Raw genomic sequence first — 26,976 nt, 5'->3', positions numbered from 1 at the left:
GCAGGTTCTACACCAGTTTATATTAGGTGCACAAGTCGTTCCTCCGAAAATCCAATTAATTTGCAATTTACTCGCGTTACATCCCGTGCGTGTGTGCGGACACTGCGTGAATTACATAATGTATGTATGTATGCTTTTATTTATATAGCGCCATTAATGTACATAGCACTTCACAGTACTAATACACATGACAATCATATAAATAACAAATAATACAAATAACAGATTATGGGAATAAGTGCTTCAGACTTAAAAATGTAAATTTATGAAGAGTCCCTGCTCCGAAGAGCTTACAATCTAATTAGTAGGTAGGGAGAACGTACAGAGACAGTAGGAGAGCGTTCTGCTAAGTGCGTCTGCATGGGGCCTAGCTTTATGTATCAGGTGAATAGTATTAGCCGCGGGGCTACTCATATGCTTCGTTAAGCAGGTGGGTCTTAAAGGTGGATAGAGAGGGTGCTAGTCGGGTATTGAGGGGAAGGCCCTTCCAGAGGTGTGCGGCAGTCAGTGAGAAAGGTTTAAGGCGGGAGAGGGCTTTAGATACATAAAAACAGTCCTATTTTAAAAATGATGTGGAAATGAATGTGATATATATATATATATACATATACATTTATTTATTTATAATCAAGAAACGGTCACACACAAAACAGAATATGTAATAAAGGTAAAGGGAGGGTGCATACCGTCCAAAAAGGTGCAAAAAAGGAAAACAGGACAGCTCTCCTATACTCTAAAAAAGTGAAAATGTACAGGCATACCCCGGTTTAAGGACACTCACTTTAAGTACACTCACGAGTAAGTACATCTCGCTCAATAGGCAAACGGCAGCTCACGCATGCGCCTGTCAGCACGTCCTGAACAGCAATACCGGCTCCCTACCTGTACCGAAGCTGTGCGCAAGTGGGGAGACTATAGAGCCTGTTACACATGCGTTATTTACATCAGTTATGTACGTATATGATGATTGCAGTACAGTACATGCATCGATAAGTGGGGAAAAGGTAGTGCTTCACTTTAAGTACATTTTCGCTTTACATACATGCTCCGGTCCTATTGCGTACGTTAATGCGGGGTATGCCTGTATTGACTCAACGTTTTGTTCCCCACCGGGACCGTTCTGTCCTGATATATATCAGATTAAATGGGCTCCGTGTGAATGGATATTCCAGGCAAAAGGTGACACATTGTGTGCTCATTTGCATGTCATTTCCCAGAATCCCTTGCTGCAGTGGAAACACTGTATGCTAGATGATAATGGTTGAAAGGCATCATGCAGGAATGTGCTCACAAGTGATATTCTTTATTGGCTATATGCTTACGGTGGAGGTTTTCTGTCGCCTTTTCACCCACAATAACTTAAAATATGTATACATACATACATACATACATTTGAAGTTATGGTGGGTGTATATATACACATACACACACACACACACAAATCTGCTGAAAGTTATACCACCTCTGAATGTACAGTAGCCAAACAGCAAATATTAATTTCCTCCATACTTTTTAATACACTACTCATCACCGAGATACGTCCTTACGTTTAGGTACCTGCACATCTGTAATCCCACACACCCCATATCTTGTAGTGTTTGCCATGTGGCAGGATGTGACCGAACGTGCAGTGCTCTGCAGTATATTTTTAGATTGCTGTTCCTTTTTAACCTACAGATTTGCAGATCCAGATATGAAACTCGACAGCTTATTTCCCTTTGTATTGTGGAACAAAAAGGCAAACATGGATTTAAAAATAAATTTAAAAAAAGAAGCAAAATAATCAAAAATTCTGGGTGACAACTTCAGCTTCCCTGGGCTATTCACAACACAGGAAAATAATATACAGTAGCTGTAAATGGGAATGATATGCAGCACTCACCATGCCTCCTCTAGGCCTTTGTCTGAGCCATTTGTGTACCGTTGCCCCTAGCAACAGCCTGCCCTGCACTGTGGTGTCACATTAAAAGCTGTCCCCCCAGCCCTGAGTCATTAGTGTGCATCAACTTGTTCTCCAAAGCCAGGGGGTCAGATCAGAAATTGAGACAAGGGTGGAAGGGCCACAAGCACATTGAAATGTCATTGTACATACATTTAAAGCCTTAAAAATAAACATTTTGAACCCATTGATAACATCTGTACTGTGTAGATTTACATTAGCCTAACTTGCAACTGAATTTCAGTGGGAAAAACTGCAGTTACCCGCCTGCACTAGTATGAAATTAGCAGGTGCACAGCCTAAGGGCCACATCAGGGCTCTTGACGGGGCCACCAGTTGAAGAGGGCCGGTTGTACTTATGCTTCATATCAATATATGCTTCATCTCCTGTAAGAGATCCCTGTAACCTCTGGAAGACTGAGCCACCTGTGCTGAAGCAGGGATATCCTAAAAACCTGACCTGTTGGGGAGGGGGGCGCTTGAGGACGCTTGAGGACTGGAGTTGAGCCCCCCCCTGGTATAAGTCACTGGCAGGACTCTGATTAGGAATCACAAGGAGAGAGCTGCAGTTCAGTGAGACATGAGACTCCTCCTCCAGCCCTATCCCTGTCACTTCCTGTGTGTGCAGGGCCTGCTGATGGTGAGCATGCTGCTCTGCTAACATACACTGGGACACTGTCAGCCTTCCTGCTTCTGTTGCTGGAGTGTAACTTACCCTCTGCACAGGAAGGTGAGGGGAGGGTGTGATGCACGGAAGGTGGTGGGGGCAATGGTGAGGAAGAGACAAGAGGGGCTGGATGTGATAGGGGAGGAGGGGAGAGCATGTAGGACAGGGACATTGAATATATAATGTATAACCCTGCTCGCTTAATGTAACCATGTATATGTCACTAGGTATCTGTCACCGTGACTCTGTGCCCAGGACATGCATGGAAACGAGAGGTCACTCTCCATGTATTACTTCCTGGTGAAACATTTGTATAAAGAAGTAGTGAAAAAGACATGCAGGAGGGAGGGGGCGGGGGGCAGGGCTCCCTCTCCTCCTCTATATTTGTAGCCAAAGTTATTGCAACCTGTGGAGCGCCCCTGTGGGTGAAATCATCCCCCAACCCCCCTTCTCACGTGCAGTTGATGAATAATGCCTGCTTTTCTGCTGCGTATGCCCCGCTGAAGCCTGCCACGTGTGGCGGTAACGTTATTGCATTAAATCAGGGGTCTCAAACAACGTCCTCAAGGGCCACCAACAGGCCAGCTTTTATGGATATCCCTGCTTCAGCACAGTTGGCCCAATCAGTGGCTCAGTTGAAGGCTGAGCCCCCTGTGCTGACGCAGTGATATCCATAAAAGATGGCCTGTTGGTGGCCCATGGGGACAGAGTTTGAGACCCCTGCATCAGATAATGCGTATACAGACGTAGCAGATGTAAACCGCTCTCGTTTATCGCTGCCGCAATATTTCTTTGTCCTATTACTTGGTTAAAAGTACTAACTGGTGGCCCTTACAACGTGTCCTGTATGTCGTGGCCTTTCTGCTCGATTTTTAGGGGCTTGTCCGCAACCGGCGCCTTCCGTTGGGACCCATGAACGGGGGGACCCAGAAGCGATCACGTGATCCGTTAGTGCCGGAGGTGGCAGGGGTATCTGGCACTGATGAAGTTAACAGCGGTGCCACTGAGAACCAATGGTTAAAATACGGCACATTATTTCACGTGCTATTTGGCGTTAGTGGGTGTAATGTCTGCTACATTGCTATTATAAACTGTTCCTTTACAGTGGCAAATAAGGGGGCACAATTATAGCAATAAGAGACATGGCATGGCATAGCATATATGTCTATATGTGGCATATATATATATATATATATATATATATACACTATATAGAATCGATTGCTTTGGGGAAAAAATACACATTCTATAGCAATGGAGATTTTCGTCTGAAGACAGGTCGGCCGACTGCTTTCAAGAATATAGAATTTACCCCCTTGACCAGGGGTGGCCAACTCCAGTCCTCAAGGGGCACAAACCGGTCATGTTTTAAGACTATCCCTGCTTCAGCACAGGTGGATCAGACATTGTGCTGAAGCAGGGATATCCATAAAACATGACCTGGTGGTGGCCCTTGGCGACTGGTGTTGGTCACTCCTGCCCTAGACTGTTTGTGTGTCCCAGTGATCACTGTCCAGGTGAGTATACAAGGTCATAGTAACATTTGAAATGCGTTATAACAATGTGTGTTGGAGTGTTCATTCTGTCCCTTCACCGTGTACATTAAAAAATAATATTCTTAGCATAAAGAGGGTTTTTCATTCGCCTATCCTGTATTTCCCGACTTTCTGCAGAAGAGCGACATCCAACGTGGTCGTTTGTAATAGAATGTTGACTATTTGAGACTTATTTTCATGGAATTTTTTTTTTGTGGTTAGAATAAAACGTGGGTGATTTCTTCTTCTTATTTTGTTTGTATAAACGAATAAATATGAAATCTGGGCACGCAGATTTCTACTTACAGCATTTCATCCAAGTGTTTGTATTCTAATATTTATTTATAAAATATTTTACCAGGAAGTAATACATTGAGTTACCTCTCGTTTTCAAGTATGTCCTGGGCACAGAGTTAAGACAAATAATACATGGTTACAAATACAGTTACATAAATGAACAGGGTATACATTATATACAAGACATTGCATGCACAGTTAAAGATAATAAATATTATGGGCGTATGAAACAGTTACAGACCAGATTAAAATGTGTGACAGCCTTAGATTTGAAAGAACTTAAACTGGTAGTGGATGTGGGAGTCTCCGATAGGTTGTTCCAGTTTTGGGGTGCACGGTAAGAGAAGGAGGAGCGGCCGGATACTTTGTTGAGCCATGGGACCATGAACAGTCTTTTGGAGTCTGATCTCAGATGATAGGTGCTGCATGTGGTAGGGGTGAGGAGCTTGTTCAGGTAGCTGGGTAGCTTGCCCATAAAGAATTTGAAGGCAAGACAGGAAAGGTGAACTTTGCGCCTAGACTCTAGTGATGACCAATCTAGTTCTTTGAGCATTTTGCAGTGATGTGTGTTATAGTTGCATTGGAGAACAAAATGACAAATTGAATTGTAGAGGGTGTCAAGTTTGCTAAGGTGGGTTTGAGGTGCCGAGCCATATACTTTGTCTCCATAGTCAATAATTGGCATTAACATCTGCTGTGCGATACGCTTTCTGACCAGGAGACTTAGGGAGGATTTGTTCCTGTAAAGTACCCCTAGTTTGGCATAGGTCTTGGTTGTCAGGGTATCAATGTGCATCCCGAATGTTAAGTGGGAGTCAAACCATAAGCCCAGGTATTTAAAACTAGTGACAGGGGTTAGGGTGGTGTTAGTGTTGTCATGGCTCTCAAAAGGTCTTAGGACAAGCTTTACTAAATGGTACGGAGACATGGCATATCTTAAAGCAGAAGTCCAAGCTGCCGTTTGTTGAAAATTTTCCCCTTTAATATGTGCATCAATACAATTCTCACAATGATAAATAATTAGCTAAGTTGCCGTTCGATCCGGTCTCCTGTGATCGATCGGCGAAGATGCGGTTTGGGGGTTCACTAAATGTCAGTCAGTGCAGCAGAAGAGGACCAAAGATGCAAAGTTCTGTGTGGGAGATCATGTGACCAGGCAGTCACTAGATACAATTGGGGCACTGCTAGTGAGAGGGCAGGGCTCAAAAAGGGGTGTGCCAGATCCTGTTACAGAAGAGGAAGGGGATGTGACTTTGTAAATAGTTGCTATAGAAACAAAAAATGTTTCTTACATTATAATACATAAAATATGTCTTTAAGAGTGGTTTAAAAAGAATGCTGCAAGTATTTTCTCATACTACAGAACTGATTTATTTAAAAAAAAACACACATGTAGAATAATCCTTGGTCTGCAGCTTTAAGGTCAATTTAAATGCTTTTAAACCAGTGGCATAATCAAAACATAGCATCATGGTGTCTCTTTTTTTTATTTAGAAATTATAGACTTTTTTTTTTGTCTCAAATGTCGTATGCAAAAGAAGAAAGGAGTTTGCAAGGAAAAAACTATGTAGGATTGTCAAAAAGTTCCCAGGCTTCTAATTCCGTGGAGAACGACATGCTACAAAACCTTCAGCTCTCGTCCCAAGAAGTGCTAGAAAAAGCCCAGAAGAAGGGCAGGTCCAAGTGTCCCAAATGTAACAGCTCAAGGATGTTCTATTGTTACACCTGTTATGTGCCGGTCGAAACTGTCCCAATAGATGAGATTCCGCGTGTGAAGGTCAGTCATCTGATTTCTCCTTCTGCATCTTCTTAAACTCCTGTTTCTTTGTGATCTGAGTCTAGAAATACTTATATAATGTTTTTCTTTGGTCACTTTTTGGTAGTGAGGGAACTAGAACAGCAATTCTCCCTACCCGGTAGTTTTTTGTTTTTTTTAAATATAGCATTTTTTTACAGAACTGTTCTAATTTTCGCTCCTGAGATACTTGCCAGTTTTATGTGTTTACGCTCCCTTTGGAGAAACCAAAATGGCTGCCGAATCTCGGCGGGCCAATAGGAAGTTGTGACGTTATCAGAGGGGATGATGTGGCGACTTCCTATTGGCTGACTGGTGCTGCCATCTGTTTAATTGACAGGAAGGAACATTCAGTTAATAAAACCTGTACGTATGTCGGGAACCGAGGGTCCCCTGAGATAAAAATGCTGCGGAGTACCTCCCAGCTCTAATCTAATTCTGAAACCATTACATTCCATAAATAAGAAACAATACCATATAGGGATATAGCCACTGAAAATCAAATATACAGTGATTGCCTGGTAGTCCTGTAATGTTAAAATATTCTTAATATACATGTTTAATATACTGTACAAATCCGTTTTAACGTGAAATCTTGTAAAACTGAATCCATCAACATAGATAAAAAAAAAAGTTAAAAGGAATATTAACAGACTGATTATCATGGAATAAACTTGCTTTTATGTGCTGTAATGTTGAATGTATTTTGTTTGTTTTAGCTTCCCTTGAAAATTGACATTATTAAACACCCTAATGAAACGGATGGAAAAAGTACAGCTGTGCATGCAAAACTTCTAGCACACGAAGATGTTACTGTTTATACGTATCCCTGTATTCCAGAATACGACGATCACAGGCATGAAGTTAGTGGATTATACTGTATCATTCGACAATGTTTTGAGAAAAAAAAGTGAGATTTTCTGGGGGTGGGGTGTGCAGTGGTTACAGAGGCCCGCGCTGCCCAGAAGGCATTTAAATGGGTGGCATCGCGCGAGCCCTCTGTAACTTTTACTAACCTTAACAGCGACGCATCGCTATGGCAACTTGGCGTCAAATGACGCTGCAGGGTCATTTCACGTCGGAGCCCAGCATGGGAGGGGGGGGGGAGAGCAGGCAGGGGAGCGCAGGGAGAAGCGTCCCTGCTCTACTGTATATGGTCTACTAGGGTTCAATATGTGAGAGAATATGTTTTTTTTTTGTGTGTAATAAATACATTCTGATAAAACAAATAGGTAGCACTAAATCTAAAAGTGACATTCACCCCGATGGATGAAAAGTGTGTGGAAGTGACCTTATAGTCAAATGTGAAAATGAATATAAGGCGGCTGCCTAAGATATATATATATATATATATATATATATAACTCTGACCACCTGGTCAGAGAGAATAGTGAAGTGAAAAAGAATATATCTCTGGCGCCTAATGCATATATAATACATGTAGCATATAGTAAATAAATAATAAATATACAACCAGGACTGGCAGTAGAATCAGATTCCGGGATGTGCTCCAAGGAGATGGAATCATGTAAATGAAATATAAAAACAAACACAATACATAGTGTAATACTGAAAACTACAACGATGATGCCAATAAGTAAACGCACATCTAATAAATATATTCTGCTTAACATTTGTGTTTCTTCAGACAGTATTGGTTTTCCCTGGTCCGAATTCTGTACCCGTCAAAGACGCCTCGAGGTATCTGAATAAATCTACCAGTCCAGGGAGAGATTATGCGCCTGAACCGTCGTCCAAGCGTGCGAAATGTAACCCAGAGAACGACGGACGTGAGGACACAGACGTGGAAAACGTAGAAGAAAATAACAAAACCAGGATGCACTGTTTGAAGAAGGTCGTGTTCATTGACAGCACGTGGAACCAAACAAATAAAATTGTATCGGATGAACGACTTCAAGGTGAGGCTGGGAGAGTGAGGCTGGGAGGGTGTGAGGCTGGGAGGGTGTGAGGCTGGGAGAGTGTGAGGCTGGGAGAGTGTGAGGCTGGGAGAGTGTGAGGCTGGGAGAGTGTGAGGCTGGGAGAGTGTGAGGCTGGGAGAGTGTGAGGCTGGGAGAGTGTGAGGCTGGGAGAGTGTGGGGCTGGGAGAGTGTGGGGCTGGGAGAGTGTGGGGCTGGGAGGGTGTGGGGCTGGGAGGGTGTGGGGCTGGGAGGGTGTGAGGCTGGGAGGGTGTGAGGCTGGGAGAGTGTGAGGCTGTGGCTGGGAGGGTGTGAGGCTGGGAGGGTGTGAGGCTGGGAGAGTGTGAGGCTGGGAGAGTGTGAGGCTGGGAGAGTGTGAGGCTGGGAGAGTGTGGGGCTGGGAGAGTGTGGGGCTGGGAGAGTGTGGGGCTGGGAGAGTGTGGGGCTGGGAGAGTGTGGGGCTGGGAGAGTGTGGGGCTGGGAGAGTGTGGGGCTGGGAGAGTGTGGGGCTGGGAGAGTGTGGGGCTGGGAGAGTGTGGGGCTGGGAGAGTGTGGGGCTGGGAGAGTGTGGGGCTGGGAGAGTGTGGGGCTGGGAGAGTGTGGGGCTGGGAGAGTGTGGGGCTGGGAGAGTGTGGGGCTGGGAGAGTGTGGGGCTGGGAGAGTGTGGGGCTGGGAGAGTGTGGGGCTGGGAGAGTGTGGGGCTGGGAGAGTGTGGGGCTGGGAGAGTGTGGGGCTGGGAGAGTGTGGGGCTGGGAGAGTGTGGGGCTGGGAGAGTGTGAGATAGCTAGCTCCCAAACGGGAAAATGTGCATGGTGGGTGTGGAGGGGTACAGAACACAAAAGGGCCACCACTCGTGTGTGTGTGTGTGTGTGTGTGTGTGTGTGTGGTGTGATTTTGTTCTACACTAATTTTGCAGTGGACAATCGTTGTAGTAGTAGTAGTAGTAGTAGTAGTAGTAGTAGTAGTAGTAGTAGTAGTAGTAGTACAGTACATGACCATTTTGTTTAGTGGTGTCCCATCTCCATTCACACATGCTGCACAGTTTAATTACGCGGCGTATCCATGTTCACGCCCAGCTTCCTCCAGTGTATTTCACTTCTTTTAAGCCAGGGCTTGGAGTAGACCTGATCAGGTTGAATTAGCTACATGCGCAATCCAAGATATATAATTGTATATATGTGTGTGTTTAAAAAAAAATATATACATATACACAAAGTATTGAAGCAGGGGATCTCTGGAGCTGAACCCCATTAATTTCAGCACTGGGGACCCCCTGCATCCAGAGATCCAGACCTCCAAAGGAGGTGCCGGTGTATCGCTGCCTTTTAAAGCCCCCGCGTCACATGGACCAATAGAAGCCGCACCAAATGATGTCGCAGCTTGCTATTGGCCCGCATTGCGTGGGAGCTTTGAACAGCGGCCATAATGTGAACCCTGCTATCCAGCCGGATACCGGCACCAACTTCGGAGGCAAGTATCTCTGGAGGCAGGGGGTTCAAGGAGCTAAAATTAATGGGGTTCAGCTCCGAAGACCCCCTGCTTCGATCCTGTGAAACGAATAAAAAATAAAAGCACTTGGATTGCTTATAGGTTGGCCACAACTTCCCTTAAATATGCCAATACGTTCCCCCTCCCCCCTCTAAAACATAAGTCCTCATTTATGCATGACTCCAAATCAACTACACCATGAAATACTGCCGTCTCTTCTACACCTCGTGAGATTAACATGTTTGTCTAATTTGCGAGACAAATTCCATACGGCCAGATCATGCTTTTCCTTGGGAAGAAAAAATCAAATCAAGTTTTGTGTTTGCTGAAGAGATCTGTTTTCAAAAAAAAAAAAAATGTTTGAGTAATTAGTCAATTGGGGGATTAGCATCCAGCCACAAACACAGGATCTGGAATCGACGCAGAATTAACCGGGATTCCACGAATGCGAGGTTTCAGCAGGCATGGCCATTTTATTTTTAAAGTAAGCGGCAATTCTAAGGTTTCAAAGTTAAAAAAAAAAAAAAAGGAGGCCATTTACTCTGAAATGAGAAGCGTTAGCCCCTGGGCCCCCGCCTGCTAACTTGTTGCCATCCAAAGCATTTCTGATTAGGGAAAGCAAATCGTTGCTTGTTTGTAGAGGATATGTTGGCGCACGAAGATTGCCATGTCTGGTTAACCCTTTATTGTGGCAGTTGAGGACGTTTTTGGTGGCGGCCGTTTTTTGCCGTGACCAAATCTCTCCCCCTGGCGTTAAGCCGCCATTCACCTCGCCACAGGGATCTCTAGCCGCGGCTGCTTCGTCACCAAGATGAGTCCCTAACCTTACCCCTTACCATAGAAACTCTGAATACTAATGCTAACCCTTAGCCGTGTCCCCCTGATCCTTACTCCCGTACTCTAAACACCTAGCCACTTGCCCTAAAACCCTTATCTTCAACCGCCATACACAAACCCCTAAATTAACCCTTAAATGAACTCACCTTGGCGAAGCAACCAGCGGTGGAAGGTCCCTCTGCAGATGAATGCCGGTGGTGAGTTGGTCGCGTCGACGCCCGTGACCAAATGTCTGGTTCCGTTGAATGGCGGGAGGTTCCTGCATTATATTGCAATACACCGGATTGGTATGTATGGAAGATGTAGCAAAAATTGGTGACAGAACGACACTGTCCCTCTACATATCTGTGCACCCCCCCCCCCCATTTATGCTGTTTTTTTTTTATTTGTGTCAGTTATATAATGTATCAAAAATCAAATCATCAGTAGATGTCTTGGCATAAAAAAGATCGTGGGTATCAGGGAGGGAAACTATTAAACCATCAACCCTTCCCAGAAGCCCATAGGAATTGAATTCGTATAACCATGGCCCCTGAGCACTTCCTGCTCTTTAAAAAATATTTTCTGTTAAAAAAAACCATGATTTTACCTAATCTCCATCTTCTGAGGTTAGCCGAGTTGTACGGCAGGCATTGGCTTATAGGGCTCCATGTTAAAATGGAACTGAATGAAGTAAAAGGTGACAGTGTGTGCTCATGTGCACATCATTTCCCAGAATCCCTTGCTGCAGTGGGTTGCAGGGCAGGGTTGCAGACATGTCTGAGACGTGAATGTGCTCGCACGCGGTGCTTGTACGGTGGAGGGGTGTTGTCACTTTTTCACCCACCGTAACTTATTTAATATCTGGTTACGATGGTAAACTTTAGACGGCGTTGGGTTGGTGGTTTCATTTTAACCTCCTGGAAACAATTAATATTTCAAGCGGTTTTATCTCCTGAACGTTGCATCAGATTATAAAACGAAGGCAAAAAGAAATGTAACAGAGTCTCGTCCCGGCAGAAGTGGATATGTGAAAGACGAGAGAAAGACAATGTGAGAATATTTGCACACAATTGTGATTCCAAACTATCCACTTTGGTGTACAGATCCCCATAGTTGTGCTTTTTAATAGATAATTTGAGCCATGTTGTAGCATCAAGGGGTGCCTTCCTTCTTTAAATTATATAGATAAGCCTATTAAAATGTTTCACAACCCCCAATAACCTAAGCCTTTCCAAAAAAAAAAAAAAATACTGCATTTTTAAAATGTGTAAAACAAGTTAACTAGATTCTCTTGCTAAAAGTTCAGTGTGTTAGGACAATTAACTGTAGCATTGCAAACATGAACTATATTCTGTATGGGTGAACTTGTGTTATATGGGGAGGTTGTTCCCAGCAAGGCAGGAAGCAGGGTTGCCATCACTCCAGGTTTGACCCGGAGACTACGGGTTTTGGCCACGTATCTCAGTGCTACGGGTTTACCTTGTTATTTGGGTGGCGGCATCTTCCCCTGCAACTCCTGTCAATATGGCTGCACAGTGACGCTCGGCGCCATAAGGCGTCCTGTTGTCATGGCAACTTGACGCCGCGTGACTTCGCATCCCCTTGTCATGGCAACTTGTCACCATTTGACGCCACGCAGCCATATTGACAGGAGTTACAGGCGGAGATGTCGGAAGGATGCCAGAGTATGCCGGGAGACGCCTCCGCCGAAGGTAAGCGCTTAATGTAAAAAATGTATCTCCGGTTAGCCTTCAGTAGAAGGTGGTAACCCTGGCAGGAGCTGACAGACATGATGTAAAGGGAAGGAATTTGGGAGCATGTGTTTGTTTTCATTGCACGTGGTTACTCCAGTTTATGCGCCATAAAAGATATAACTGTGATTTCACATATCGTGGCTGATGGTTTAAATCTGTATCGGAACTATACAAATAATATAAATAAAATCATGAAACGGAGAAAATGAAATATTCACCACGAGGGAAAAGGGGGATTTATTTTCACAGCCTTCCCCACACACGTGGAATCGACAGATTTAACATCTGCTATTTACATTTTTTTTCTACCAACACCATTTCATTTTTCACGTTCTATAGCGGTATGTTAAAGGAGAAATATTTAGGACGTTTTTAGTGATGCATACTGTATGCGCAGTCTTCGTTAAAACTCCCTCTGATTAATACTACACACACAAGGCGTGGCCATCTCTTCAGAGGCTCTAAATCAGTGTTTCCCAACTCCAGCGCTCAGGGAACCCCAACAGGTCTGGTCTTAAGGATATCCCTGTTCCAGCACAGGTGGGTCAATCAGAAGCTCAATCATTTTGACTGAGCCACCTGTGCTGGAGCAGGGATATCCCTAAGACCTGACCTGTTGGGGTTCCCTGAGCACTGGAGTTGGGAAACATTGCTCTAAATTCTAGCAATAGCCAATGACAGTCTGCTCCCGCAGAGCAAATCTCAGTGGTAATATAGGCATGTTCCGTTTCAACACTGCTTAAATACTTTGAGGGACCGCCGCACCAGCGCGTCACGGCACATTGCAACCGTGTGCTCGCGATGTCACTGATCATCAGCACAGAAGAAGAATTCTCCCCTCTTCCTTTCCTCGTCTGATCAGATCGCATTCAGCGCTCAACAGGATCTCCTCTAGAAAAGGAGCAGGAAGCCGAGGGCATAGCTACTATGTCATGGTAACCTGGAGTACCAGGCGTCAGGAGTCAGGGCTGGAGTAGCTCAGTGAGTAAAGGCGCAGACTCTGTAGATTACGACACTGAGTGGTTCAATTCCCGGTGTCGGCTTCTTGTGGCCTTGGGAAAGTCACTTTACCTCCCTGCGCCTCAGGCACCAAAAACTATCCTATGCGCTGTGTACCGCGCACTATACTTTAATTGGGACGCGATTTGAGTCCCGTTGGAGAAAAGCGCTATATGAAATAAAGTTGTTGTTGTTGTAGTTGTTGTTGTTATTACGTGCTAGCTAGGTCATCGGGCATTCAAGGAATTAAATGTGGGTCTCTTGTGGAACCCAGGTTCGGCTGTAAAACTGGTTTAATGCAGCTGCTTTAAAGCGGCAATCCATGCTGAGCGCATCTTTTACTTCCTTTAGGAGATTTCTTCTGACCCTTTCCAAACCTGTTTTTATTTTAATTTTTTTCAATCTGATGCACCATTCCGGAGATGTAACGGTTTGAAATATTACATATCCAAGCAGGTTATTTATTATAGGATTGAAGCAGGGGGTCTCCGGAGCTGAACCCCATTAATTTCAGCTCCGGTGATCCCCCCCCCCCTGATTCCAGAGATACCTCCGAAGTGGGTGCCCCCAAAATCGACTCCTTTTTATATCTGTGCAATCTGTTAGCGCAGTAAATAGATCTTCAAAGGTAGGTTATTGGGGAGCGCAGATACCACCATATATGTAAAAAAATATAAACAATATATAGTGTAGAATTTTCTTAGATAGGAGACATCTTTGGTAAAAACAGAAATGGGGACTCACACTTTCCCAGTGAATCAACAGCAATGGTTTAACCCGATGGATGGTCAGCTCAGGTGGACACAGCGCGTTTGTCCTCAATATAAAAAGAACACACTCTTAGTGCAACATTGCTAGTTCAATATAAGTTATATTACAACGAATAGTATCACACTTACATTTGAACACAATGGCATATACACATAAGAATTCTAGATGGCCCGATTCCTCTAGGCTCCTGGACTGCGTCGCGTCACTTCCGGCGGTCGACCGCGTCACTTCCGGTTTCGGATAATTCTAGAGTTGAGACTGAGTAGGCCCTGTGAGCTCCAGTGACTGCCCCGCCCCCACGGCTCCGAAAACCGGAATTATCCGCAACCGGAAGAGGCGCGGTCGACCGCCGGAAGTGGCGCGACGCACCACCTTGAGAAAGGTCCCACCGGGGGACCGAAACGTCGGATTTGTGTCTTCTATCAAATATAGAAAATGTATGATTTACTTACCTGCGTGCTGTCCCTTGATGTCGTGTTGCAACCGGTATCGTATGAGATAGATATATAATTTATTGATTAACACAGTATAATTGCACTTGATTTTCTCTCAGAAAGGAGCGCCTACAATCACACTTTTTTTTTCTTTCTTTGTACTAGCTAAGTAAATAGAAGGATGCATTTGGCTAAAGATGTGAAAAGCCAATACATGCAAAAAATGGTTTTTGGGAAGAAAAAGAGATTAATTTTGAGCCAGCCAGAATGCGTATTATTTTAACTGATCAAATGAACCAGGGAATGCAGAAACAAGAATGTGTGGGTTTCCTTTCCAGTTCTCAGTTTCTTTTGCCACATTCAAATAAATGACTTCTAAATTTCAGTGCCAACGGGTCATATACCCCGAGGGATAATCACTTACTTTGACTGAGCAACCTGTGCTGAAGCAGGGATATCCTTAAAACCGGACCTGTTGGTGGCCCTTGAGGGCTGGGGTTTGCCACTCCTGGGATAGAGGTACTTAACCAGCTGTAGCTCACCTTTTACTCCTGTTCATATGCTATACACCCGTTTTGTAGATCTAGATCAGCCCTGCACAACTCCAGTCCTCGAGGGCCGCAAGCAGGCCAAGTTGTCAGGATATCCCTACTTCAGCACAGCTGGCTCAATTAGTGGCTCAGTCATACTGAGCCACTAATTGAGCCAGCTGTGCTGAAGTAGGGATATCCTGAAAACGTGGCCTGTTTGCGGCCCTCGAGGACGGGAGTTGTGCAGGGCTGATCTAGATCTAAAAGCCGGAATCCGAGCAGCCTTTTTTCTTTCCATTTTTGTTTCTCTCTTCCCCCTCCCCCCCCTCCCCATTGGATTGAACCAGGGGGTCTCTGGAGCTGATCCCCATTCCTTTCAGCTCCGAGATACAGATGTCCGTATGGGGTGTCGGTAGCCGTTCCACTCGGCTGGCTGAGTTCATGTAATGGAGGAATTTCAAAACTGCAGCGGGCCAATAGGAAGCCGTGATGTCATCCGGTGCGGCTTCCTATTGGCCCACGTGATGCGGGAGCTTTAAGCTTTGCTGATTATACCGGCGCCCCCTTCAGAGGTAAATATTTCGGGAAGCGGGAGGTTCCCGAATCCTGAAATGTATAGGGTTCAGCTCCGGAGCCCCCCTGCATTAAATCTATACCGGAAAAAAATGTGAGCTACACCTATATAGTAATACTAACGGTCTCTTGGTACCATGGCCACCGGCACCAGACAATTAACGATGTGGGGGGTCCGATTCGGCAGCGCGGTCATGTGATTGCGGTGGTCACGGCACCGGAGGATTATCACTTTAACACTGGGGGACGCGTGGACCCCCCACAGGCGCAGCAGACTTTTTTTTAACTTCTTGACCGCTGTGACGGAGACGCCAAGTCTTCCTACACGAACCGCATCTTTTACCTTTAAATATAGTAAAGGAGAAATGTGTGTTACCCCCTCTGCTGCCACGGTGGCCAGCAAGGTATCGCAAAACCGAGCCAAGCGGTTACAATTGGTATTCCCACCTGGTGATCGAACATTATTTCCCTGTATTAAAACATAGTGGTTCCCAGTCTCCCCTTCTATTGTGTGATCAGATATGTATTTTTTTTTTTAGATTGTACGCCAACACCTGCCACAGAGCATGTCTGCTGTCCAGATGGGGAATGTTTCATAGTTTGGTGATGGGTAGTTATAACATGTACAGTATGTAATTTCCCTGATTTATTTCCCTAACTTTTAAGTAAACACTGTTTTTAAACCTCTTTGGTGATGGAATTCCCAGCAACAAATAATCAAGTCTCTCTAGCACAGAGAAGCCTAATTAAGTTCCGTCCCGTACTTTGTTCATAGGGGCAATAACATTGGGTTTCAATACAATGAGGAATGCACAAGACCAGAACATGTCCATATATACAGATATATCTTCATACCTACCATTTAGGGTTGCCAGGTGTCCAGTATTGAACCGGACTGCATTGTGTTTGGACACTCTGTCCAGTAAAAAATTAGAGGTAATACCGTATTACCTCTCTGGACATAGTGACCTGACCGGCTTGGTGGGGCCACGGGATTTCCCCGAGCAGGGCTGTTGCTAGGGGGCTGGTCAGCTTCCTCCATCCTGATTGGCTGCTACTGGGTAAGGAGTCTGGGGGTGGGGCCAAGGAGAGAAGGAAACAGCATGGAGTGGAGAGATGTGAGAGGAACTGGAAGGCAATGGGATAGGCGGTTAAGAAGGTCCGTAGATCACTTGCTTTTAGCTGAGCAACATGAAGCCTTCTCTTGTACGCTTTAGATCAGGGGCGCGCAAACCTTTTTTGCTGCGCTCCTCTCCGTTCTGAGCCCCCCTCCTTACCTGGCGCGGTGTCACGTGACCTCAGCATTATTTGACGCGTGTGACGTCACATGACCCCGCGGTTGCCATGGACACGAATGATGCCGGCAGAGTCCAGGTAAGTTTTCACAGTTGCCGGGGCCTCACGCGATCCCCCGGCATTTCATTTAAATGCCCTGGTGGAAGAGAGTGGGGCCTCTGCAACCGCCTGCGTTTCCCCCCCCCCCCCCACTTTGCCACCGCTGCTTTAGATGAAGGTTTTTCACCTTCTACTCGGCAATAACTATGTGGTGGTCGGGGTATTGACTTTTTAGTAGATGTCATCATAGGCATTTGATGGCAGGTAGATAACATCATATTCCACCAGGGAATTTAAGAAGGGTGTATCTTGAATATAGTTTTGGACATGGTTGTGGGAGGAGGCGACAAAGGCCCCTTTTCAGTATTTCGTAAAACCGAAGATTATAATCCCATTTATTTGAATGGAGCTCAGCGGTTCTCCCCTGGGTATCAGATTCACACCAAATTAAATAAAGGCAGCCCCAAACTGGAGAGGGTGTATGCACGTGGTATGAGACATGGTAAGGAGCTTTAGATGCAAGGGCAGGAGGTCGGTCACATAAAGAATGGTAAAGGAAATGAAGTCTGATGACAATTTTGATATAGTATGTGAATGATGTGGGCTTGAAGATGAGATTGTGGTATTTAGTGAAAATAGCCTATACAATTATCTTTGTCATGTAGACTTTCATTGATGTAAACCAGAGAGATACTGTAATCAATCAAGCCATTCTTTATAGACTTTCTACTGCTAATGCCATCACTCTGCATTATTATCTTACATTATTGCTCACATATTCTTGGTTTGAGTAAATCAGTACTTCAGTATTGGGTGATACCTTTTTTTTTTTTTTTGGACTAACAATAGATTTTAGAAGACAACCTTTCGAGAGTTCTCCTCACTTCCTCAGGTCAGCAATGCTGATTTACACAGATTCCATGAGTTTAACACAGATGTAAAATAACAAAAACAAGATGGACAACACAGCAATTTCTACTTAATTCATGGTACTATGAGTGTCACTTAAATTGGGTGAAGTCTGGCACCACCCGTACTGATCATCGGTGTAACATTGGCACGTTCTAACAATTGAAAAATCATCATACATGGACTTATTGCAGAAGATTATGCATTACAGTTCTATTCATATGCAAAATGACCTCCATTACATACGTGGGACATCGATTCCGACTCCTGAAAATCTTGGTCGGTGCGGATAACTGTAACGGAATCTCGCTTAAACCTCTCTTGCCAAGAACGACTGTACGAGGCTTGTATGGAGCATCACATTGATATGCGAAGAACATTGTCCTCTCGGCCAGTAGATCAAATAAAAGGCACTGTAGATTCAAACAAAAAGCATGCTCTGGGGTTGTATGAGACCTCTCTTATAATTCATCATGTTATTTGGATTCATTAAAACCATTTGCAGTAAACCATTTTTTCTTTTTCTCCTAGGGCTGGTGCAAGTTGAATTGACCGAACGGAAGACCTGTTTTTGGCGTCATCAGAAAGGCTCCCCCGACACCTACCTTTCTACGATTGAAGCCATTTATTACTTTATGTTGGACTATCACACGCACATCCTAAACAAAGACTACGGCGGAGAGTATGACGATCTTCTTTTCTTTTATTCTTTTATGTACAGGCTCGTCAAAAATGCCAAGCATGCTGCTGGAAAACTGTAAATCCCAAACAACGGCGTTTTTGGAGATGACCGAAAACGGGGAACTTTTTTTTTGTTTCAATTAAAATGGCCAATAATGCGTCGCTTTCTTTCCAGGCCGTTATTAAGTAAGATTTACAGCATTTGCGTTTAGTGGGATGTAATATGTAAGATTATTATGGATTCTAAGTTTACCAGGATTTTCCCTGCATATTTGTACCGATAATAAACGTTTCAGTTTCTTTCTTTATCCGAATCACATATTCGCGTTTGTCATAATACTAATAGCATGTTCTTGTATAGCACTGCTAGTTTTACGTAGCACTTTACAGAGACATTTTGCAGACTGTCCCTGCCCCGTGGAGCTTACAATCTTATGTTTTTTGGTGCCTGGGGCACAGGGAGATAAAGTGACTTACCCTAGGTCACAAGGAGCCGACACCGTGAATTGAACCAGGTTCCCCTGCTTCACACTCAGTGCCAGTCAGTGTCTTTACTCAATGAGCCATTCCTTCTCCTTGTCATATCATTGTTTGGTCCCCGAGGGGGATTTTCATGATGAACATTCCAGTGAGCACTGCATCTTTGATAAGACTTGTTCTACGGGTATCTTCATGGTTCCCTTTGGGTGGGATAGATAGGTTGGGATCTGCTGCACTAAAGCTCCCATTCATTCCTATGGAAACGCTGTAATATTCTGCGTTCTAAGAGGATATATTATCTTCTCTGGGGGAAGAATGGAGCCCACCATATTTGTATATATTCGAGTATCTATACATTGTGCATGTCTATAACATGACTCATGACCGACTGTGATTTCCAACAGAACTGCAGCCTTTCATTAGAATCACGAAATTCTGCAGGAACTACACATGTAGCCAGCTTCATCTTCCTGATAATGCCGAGTATCACGTTATAACGCAGCATATTAGAGTTTCCATAGGATTCAATGGCAGCGATAACACAGAATAGCACAACACTTCCCAGCATGACTCGCCAGAGGTTAAAATATAACCCCGGCTGTGTCTAGTTTGCATATTGTCTAATGTTGGCTGTTGAGATTTGGACCAAATGTGACGAGCCCTGCAACACGCCATAAATTCTGACCACATTAAATATTGCACAGAAGGTACATCTCAAATAGTAGCCTGTCACAGTGTGTTCTTTTTGTGGTAATAATGTGGTAACTTGAAATTGACCGTTTTGGCATATTGCAATAATTATCCTCTCTGGTGCTGGCGAGTACTGTACAAACCGTGTTTTTGTGCTCCTCTTTGGCTGCTAAGAGGTTATGTATTTTGAAAGGATAGAGTAGATATGAATAATTGTGTAGTAGGTTGGGAAACAATGTATGTTTTAGTAATAATAAGCATTCTGATTAATCCTAAATACAACCTGTGCACCATTTCCAGAAGATTTATAGTCTGACATAGGATTTCGTACAGCATGTTTCTCTCTAATCATGTAAATACATTTAAAACTTTTTTTTTTAATTGATAATTTCAGCTATAAGGACGGTAGGAGGGGGGGTACAGAAAATTAAAGGGAAAAAAGGTGGGGGGGATACAGATGGTTCCCATTCGTCTTTACATTTTCATTATAAAGTCTCTAGGACAGGGGTAGCCAACTTAAGTCCTCGAGCTAACAGGTCAGGTTTTCCGGATATTCCTGCTTCAGCACAGGTGACTCAGTCGAAGACTGACCTACTGATTGAGCCACCTGTGCTGAAGCTGGGACCGATTTGAGCCACCTGTGCTGAAGCAGGGATAATCCTGAAAACTTGACTTGGCAGCCCGAGGACGAGTTTGCTACCCCTTGTCGACGACACAGTTGTTAAGTCATTCCACACATCCAAAGAAGAGCGGAGAGACAAACCTTGACATTTCATAATAAATCCATGTACATCATTTTCCACGTCTGTCTTCTTTAACCCAGGCTGTGCTGAAAAGCGGCGTAATACGGCAGGCCGAAGCTTATAGCGGTCCACAGGGCCGGCTCGTTCTTTTGTGGGGCCTCTTACCTCGTCTGTCGTGGCATCCCTTCCTCAGCCGAACGGCGACACGTGACATCACAGTGCCATGCGGTGCCACACTGTCCTGGCAACGCCATGTGACACGGCAGGCACCACGATAACGGACCGCTTTATATTTCATGGTCTTCTGGTTTGGGATTCGCTTCTTTCGTTTTCTCTAAGGGGGTCATTCTATGAACCATTTTGGACTGAAAATCCCAATGAAAAAACAGGCCTAAAGGCCGCTTCGGTAGATCTAGATTAAGGTCTCCGCCTGTTCTTATTTTCAAAACCCATACATGCTCCAGAAATTGTCGTGTGGCCCTTTAATGTGAGTGGGTTCACACAATGTAACATGTGCTTATCTGTACAGTAAAGAATCTCACTGATTAAATAATTCCGGACGTTTTAATTCTTTGAATCTGGTTCACACCATGCCAAGTTAAACAGTTATTCATATGCAACGATGTATGTCCAGTGTTGAGTAGCCATATCTGAACTTGTTTATAAATAGTGCACACAAAGAACACAATTCATGGAAGTTTTAAAGGGGCAATCCATGCAATATCCTACAAGTCTTTCTTTAAATAAATAAATCAGTTTTGTAGTACAGTATTAGATACTTACTACATTTTTTTTAAATTCAACTCAATGCTATTTTAATGAGTTAATATACTGAGCATCCTTTGATTTCTATAGCAGGTTTTAGCCACCTCCCCAGCAGTGCAAGATCTTTGTAACTCTTTCCTATTTGTGATAATTTGTTGCCAATATTCCCAGCAGTTTGAGCTGCAAACGCTAACAATAGATAATGTTATCTTAGTAATATAAGAATACATTGTAGCTGCTGAGTTACACTGACCGAAGGATTGATTGAAACTGAAAGGCAGCCATTTAGTGAAACCCGGGAAGCAGGATCTTTGCTGTATGATCATGGGAGAACTAATCGATCGGCAGCTTAGGTAATTAGTTTTCAATAAAGGTAATCAAAGGCTGCGTATATTAAAACACATTTTTTTTTTACTTTTTTAAAGTGCCGTGCGGGCTGCCTTTTTAAGACTAAACCAAGTTCGTTTTGAAAATTGAGAAACTACCATCACAAAATGATTGAAGTCTTCCATACAGAAGAACTATTTTTAATATAAATTATCCTCCAACCAAAATTAACATATACAATCTGTACTCTACAGTCAAACATATCACATTTTCTTATCTTGAAAAAGGGAAGCGGCAAAATGTTGACTATTTCTTTACAGTAAGGGCAGTTAAAATGTGGAATTCATTACCCATGGAGACTGTGATGGCAGATACAACAGATTTGTTAAAAAAAAAGGTTGGACCTCTTTTTAGAAAGGAAAGGTATACAGGGATATACCTAATAAGTAAACATGGGGAAGGATGTTGATCCAGGGAGTAATCCGAATGCCAATTCTTGGAGTCAGGAAGGAATTTATTTTTCCCCTTATAAGATATTATTGGATGATATGACACTGTTTTTTTTTTTTTTTGCCTTCCTCTGGATCAATAAGTAAATATAGATATAGGATAAAGTATCTGTTGTCTAAATTTAGCATAGGTTGAACTTGACAGACTTACGTCTTTTTTCAAGCTCATCTACTATGTAACTATGTAACTATATTAGCCACACAGCCCCGTCGTAGCTGCTATATGAAGGAGATGCCAGCACCCCCTAAGGAGGTAAGTATCGCAGGAAGCAGGGGGTCCCAAGAGCTGAAATGAATGTAGTTCAGCTCCCGAGACCTCCTTCTTCAATCCTAGATCTAAAAATGCAATCTGGAGTGCGACTTTACAGCAACTCTTACTGCATTTTAACTGGCTCCTTGTCAGGCTTATAAAACTGATCTTATGAACTGTCCATTCCAATCAACGTTAGAACTACCGGGTACACATAGGAACTTTTGTTGCCAAGTGATCCCATTGTTTTTTGTTTGTTTGTTTTAAGCAATGGGACTCACTTAAATATATAATTGTACATATTCATCTCAATGCTTTTATGCTGGTGAAATGGGTTGGAATGAGGCGTACATCGACTGGCGCCTCTCACTTCCCATAACTGGTTCGCTTTCCAGACTTCCAACACTGGCATGCTGGCAATGATTGAATTTGGATCTCCATGAGCTGCAGAATTTCTCCAATGATTAATTACAATTCTGTTTCTGCAGAGAGATAACATGGTGAACTTTAAGTTAGAAGTGTGTGTGTGTGTGTGTGTGTGTGTGTGTGTGTGTGTGTGTGTGTGTGTGTGTGTGTGTGTGTGTGTGTGTGTGTGTGTGTGTGTGTGTGTGTGTATATACATACATATATATATACACACACACATCAAAATTTGACAAAACATATGTCACGTTGATAATAAGGGCCTTATTTACTAAGGCCATAAGACACCTTACAACCTAGTGAATAGGCTGCAATGTGCTTGCATCTTAGCACTGCTTAGTAAATATACCCCTAAATATAAACCCCAACCATAAGTGACCCGTGGCAGTTTTGTTAGGCAAAGTGCTATGATTGAGGAGCTCGTTCATTTCACTAGTGATGTATTCCACACACAGTGCCTTAGAATTGAGTGCAGAGCTCAAAAATGAGCAGAACTTAGAACAGAGCAAAGTTTGATTTTGAGCCCTCGTTCTGCGAGGGGGTTCCTATTATAAATTGTTTTTTGTGCGATACTGACACATGTTGGAAACTCCAACATAAAACCATGATTAATGTGCTGTGTAGTAGTTACCAACAGCTAATTAAGACTGTATAAGCTTGACCCATTAATACCATTAATGGACTCGAGTATCCTGCTTTCATTGTTGAAGCAGATGCAGACATCCTTGGGGCCTTTTTCTTTTTAACTGTCTTAGAAAAAGAATTTCGTCTAAACCTCACTTGATAATTACAAGCACATGCATTTTTTTTGGGGGGAAAACATCATATAACTAACTTGGCCTAAAAACGAAAAGAGGCACCAAAATTTCCAGGCATAGATTGAAGGAGAACACGCAGCTTTTTCATAAGAAAGTACAGACATACCCCGCATTAACGTACACAATGGGACCGGTCCGGAGCATGTATGTAACACAGACATACCCCGCATTAACGTACACAATGGGACCGGTCCGGAGCATGTATGTAAAGCGAAAATGTACTTAAAGTGAAGCACTCCCTTTTCCCACTTATCGATGCATGTACTGTACTGCAATCGTCCTATACGTGCATAACTAATGTAAATAACGCATGTATAACAGGCTCTATAGTCTCCCCGCTTGCGCACAGCTTCGGTACAGGTAGGGAGCCAGTTTTGCTGTTCAGGACGTGCTGACAGGCGCATGCGTGAGCTGCCTTTTGCCTATTGGGCGATATGTCCTTACTCGTGAGGGTACTTACAGTGAGTGTCCTTAAAGCGGGGTATGCCTGTACCGGCACTCCACTCACACATAGACCTTTGTCAAGATGAGTTTGAGACTGAAACGTCGGACCACCGCATAAACGTTTGTGACATATTATTTGCGAGACCGGTGGAGTGCTGGTATTTTCTTATGAAAGCTGCTTGTCCACCTTTGTGATGTTGTCTCCCTGGATCTCCGTGCCCCAGGTGCGTTTCCTTATTGCGTCCGATCTTGTGGGTGCTCCGGACTCCCTCGGATTGCAGGGGCCGTTTGAAGACATCCAGATTCAAGGTGAAGTATCAGAAATATGCAGGGAAATTCTTGGTACCCAATACCAGCAAAGTCTTCATTGCTCTCCTCCATTTCTAGCATAATATTATAGGGCACACCTGCTTCAGCTAATGGGACGTTAAAGCAGCAGTCCAAGCAGCCATTTAAATTATTCCCCCCCCCCCCTTTAATATGTGCATCAAATCAAATCCACACAATGATAATGATAAGTAATTAGCTAAGTTGCCGATCGATCCATTCTCCCGTGATCGATCGGTGAAGATTCGGCTCGGGGGTTCACTAAATGGCTGTCAGTGCAGCAGAAGAGGACCGAAGATGCAAAGTTCTGTGGTGAAGATCATGTGATCAGGCAGTCACTAGATACAATTGGTGCACTGCTAGCGAGAGAGGGTAGGGCTCAAAAAGGGGTGTGCCAGAGCCTATTTCAGAAGAGGAAGTGACTTTGTAAATGGTTGCTATAGAAACCAAAAAAATGCTTGTTACATTATAATACATTAAAAATGTCATTGAGAGTTGTTGTTTTTAAATCCTATAAGTACTTTCTCATAGTACATCAATGATTTATTTAAAAACACACATGTAGGCTATTGCTAAGTCTGCAGCTTTAAGTGGACCAGCCCTTCGTCCCGCTACCCAGTATAATCTAAAGAAAAATTTAAAAAAATGACTTGATCCCAATTTGTTAAGAGAAATCATACTTTTTGTCAACTCGCCCAACAAGTATGTTTTTAAAAAAAAAAAAAAAAATTTAATGCATAATATTAACGCAGCATCCCCGGATGGGAAGCAGATGGTCCCTAGAGTTGGAACATGCTATTTGTACCTCCCGGTTGCTGAGATTCTTTTTAGATTAGCACTTAAAAATTAGCGTATGTAATTGTGCGTGCCTCCCTCACATTATTTCTTGGAGACGACATATCGACATGTTACCAAAAGGTTAAGGGCCTCAGAGTTGTATGAATAATAATCCAGAAACGGCATTAAAAAAAAACTGTTACATTTGTTAAAAGGTGTGATTGTGAACAATTTCTTTTTTGTTTTTAATAAGGATTACCATGAATTATACCATTTAAATAATACCATGTATGGTTTCTGATAATACATTTACATAGAAGCCGTTGTTTGGTCTGGTACTCATGTAATGTTCCGGAGAAATGCTTTTTGGGTTCTAGGAATTTGGTTTACGCCAGAGGTGGCCAACTCCAGTCCTCAAGGGCCACCAACGGGTCAGGTTTTCACGATATCCCTGCTTCAGCACAGATAGCAAAATCAGTCCTAGCTTCAGCGCAGGGGGATCTTCGACTGAGCCACTGATTGAGCCACCTGTGCTGAATAATAATAATAATAGCATGTTCTTGTATAGCGATGCTAGTTTTACGTAGCGCTTTACAGAGACATTTTGCAGGCACAGGTCCCTGCCCCGTGGAGCTTACAATCTATCTTTTTGGTGCCTGAGGCACAGGGAGATAAAGTGACTTGCCCAAGGTCACAAGGATCCGACACCGGCAATTGGTTCCCCTGCTTCAAACTCAGCGCCAGTCAGTGTCTTTACTCACTGAGCCGCTCCTTCTTCCTGAAGCAGGGATATCCTGTAAAACCTGGTCTGTTGGTGGCCCTTGAGGACTGGAGTTGGTTTACACAACCCTCATGTAAAAGCCCGTTGGTTGGCCTTGTTCAGTTTTCCCCGTTTCTTATCCAAAAGAGGTCTCTGCTTTATCTAGTCATCAAGTAGAAGGGGTTGGAAGGAAGAGCCATGTGTAATGGTTCAAAGAGCTGTGTCTTGGCTCCCTTCCCATCATGCTTTGGGGGCCCTTTCGCAGGGCAGGTGGCCAGGCAGGTTAGCCAGAGGGCAGCGTGTGGAGCGAAGATAAATCCCACAATCCCGAGCAACACCAGAGAATCATTAATTCATTCAGTGCTGGGGGTGGCCTGCTGCACGTGGCAAAAAAACAGCAAGCAAATAACAGCACTGAAGACATGACAGACGCACTGTCCTTTTGCAGCTATTATTATTTGTTGCATTTAGATCATATTCTAACCTTATGTAGAGAAATAATAATAAAAATAACTATTTCATATAGCGCTTTGCTCCCAATGGGACACAAAGCGCGTCACAATTACAGTATAGCGCGTGGTACGCAGCACATAGGGATGTTACAGACTCAATCCCTGCCCCGTTGAGCTTACAATCTATGTTTTTGGTGCCTGGGGCACAGGGAGATAAAGTGATTCGCCCAAGGTCACAAGGTTCCCCTGCTTCAACCTCAGTGTCATTGGAGTCAGCGACTTTACTCAGTAAGCCACTCTTCGCACGATGGCCATGTATACAGCATATTGCATTACATACAAACAGACATGGATTATACATTGGGAACAACGGGTTCAGTGCACAGGGCCTACGAAAAAGTTTTAGGCCTCCAAAAATCGATGATTAGAGGCGGCCAGCTACATATAAGGCAATTCTGCTAACAGTATTGTAGCCAAAATATCAGTCATAGCATCAAGGTATCATAGTCATATATTATATAGATCTATGATTATATTATGGGACCTATACATTGTATACAATGCAAATATTTATCTATTGATCTATCTTGGAGGCCTACGATTATGAGAGTGCCCAGGGCCTACAAAGACTTTAATATGGCCCTGCATACAAACAATATGAAAAGTCTGAATACAGGCGCAATACAGGCGCAATACAGGGAGAAGACCACCAAGCGTAAAGTAGATATTCTTTTAAGGCAATTTTTTGGTCTCAATTCGTTAGTGTACA

The 26,976-nt window shown here is 43.7% G+C and overlaps 2 protein-coding genes across 9 annotated transcripts in view; one reads left to right on the top strand and one right to left on the bottom strand.

Moving 5' to 3' along the window:
• The window catches only part of FAM227B (family with sequence similarity 227 member B), a 185,362-nt gene extending 182,744 nt beyond the window's left edge, over window positions 1–2,618 (bottom strand). Inside the window, exon 1 of the mRNA XM_075575623.1 lies at window positions 2,400–2,618. Within this exon, the coding sequence (XP_075431738.1) occupies window positions 2,400–2,603 (204 nt within the window). The 5' untranslated portion in view covers window positions 2,604–2,618. The remainder of the gene's footprint in view (window positions 1–2,399) is intronic.
• DTWD1 (DTW motif tRNA-uridine aminocarboxypropyltransferase 1) lies at window positions 2,238–18,756 on the top strand. 8 transcript variants are annotated; one of them, XM_075575625.1, is made up of 5 exons: window positions 2,238–2,579; window positions 5,933–6,215; window positions 6,953–7,096; window positions 7,882–8,152; window positions 18,293–18,756. In XM_075575625.1, exons 2-5 carry the CDS (start codon window positions 5,961–5,963, stop codon window positions 18,520–18,522), a joined length of 900 nt encoding a protein of 299 aa, XP_075431740.1. In that variant the 5' UTR covers window positions 2,238–2,579; window positions 5,933–5,960; the 3' UTR covers window positions 18,523–18,756. The 8 variants fall into 8 exon arrangements, with proteins under 8 accessions (XP_075431740.1, XP_075431745.1, XP_075431739.1 ...); XM_075575630.1 differs by having other exon boundaries at window positions 2,243–2,579; window positions 5,980–6,215; XM_075575624.1 differs by having other exon boundaries at window positions 2,560–2,669.
• The last annotated feature ends 8,220 nt before the right edge of the window (window positions 18,757–26,976 follow it).

The sequence above is a fragment of the Ascaphus truei genome, chromosome 18 (genome assembly GCF_040206685.1).
Source record: "Ascaphus truei isolate aAscTru1 chromosome 18, aAscTru1.hap1, whole genome shotgun sequence".
NCBI classification, from domain to species: domain Eukaryota; kingdom Metazoa; phylum Chordata; class Amphibia; order Anura; family Ascaphidae; genus Ascaphus; species Ascaphus truei.
This window is presented reverse-complemented; position numbering and strand designations above follow the sequence as displayed.

Bases quoted from the DNA above. Each gene is read 5' to 3' on its own strand.
- DTWD1 (XM_075575625.1), top strand. From the start codon at position 5,961: ATGTCGTATGCAAAAGAAGAAAGGAGTTTGCAAGGAAAAAACTATGTA. The intron at 6,216-6,952 runs GTCAGTCATCTG...TGTTTGTTTTAG, and splicing joins ATGAGATTCCGCGTGTGAAG to CTTCCCTTGAAAATTGACAT. The intron at 8,153-18,292 runs GTGAGGCTGGGA...TTTTTCTCCTAG, and splicing joins ATCGGATGAACGACTTCAAG to GGCTGGTGCAAGTTGAATTG.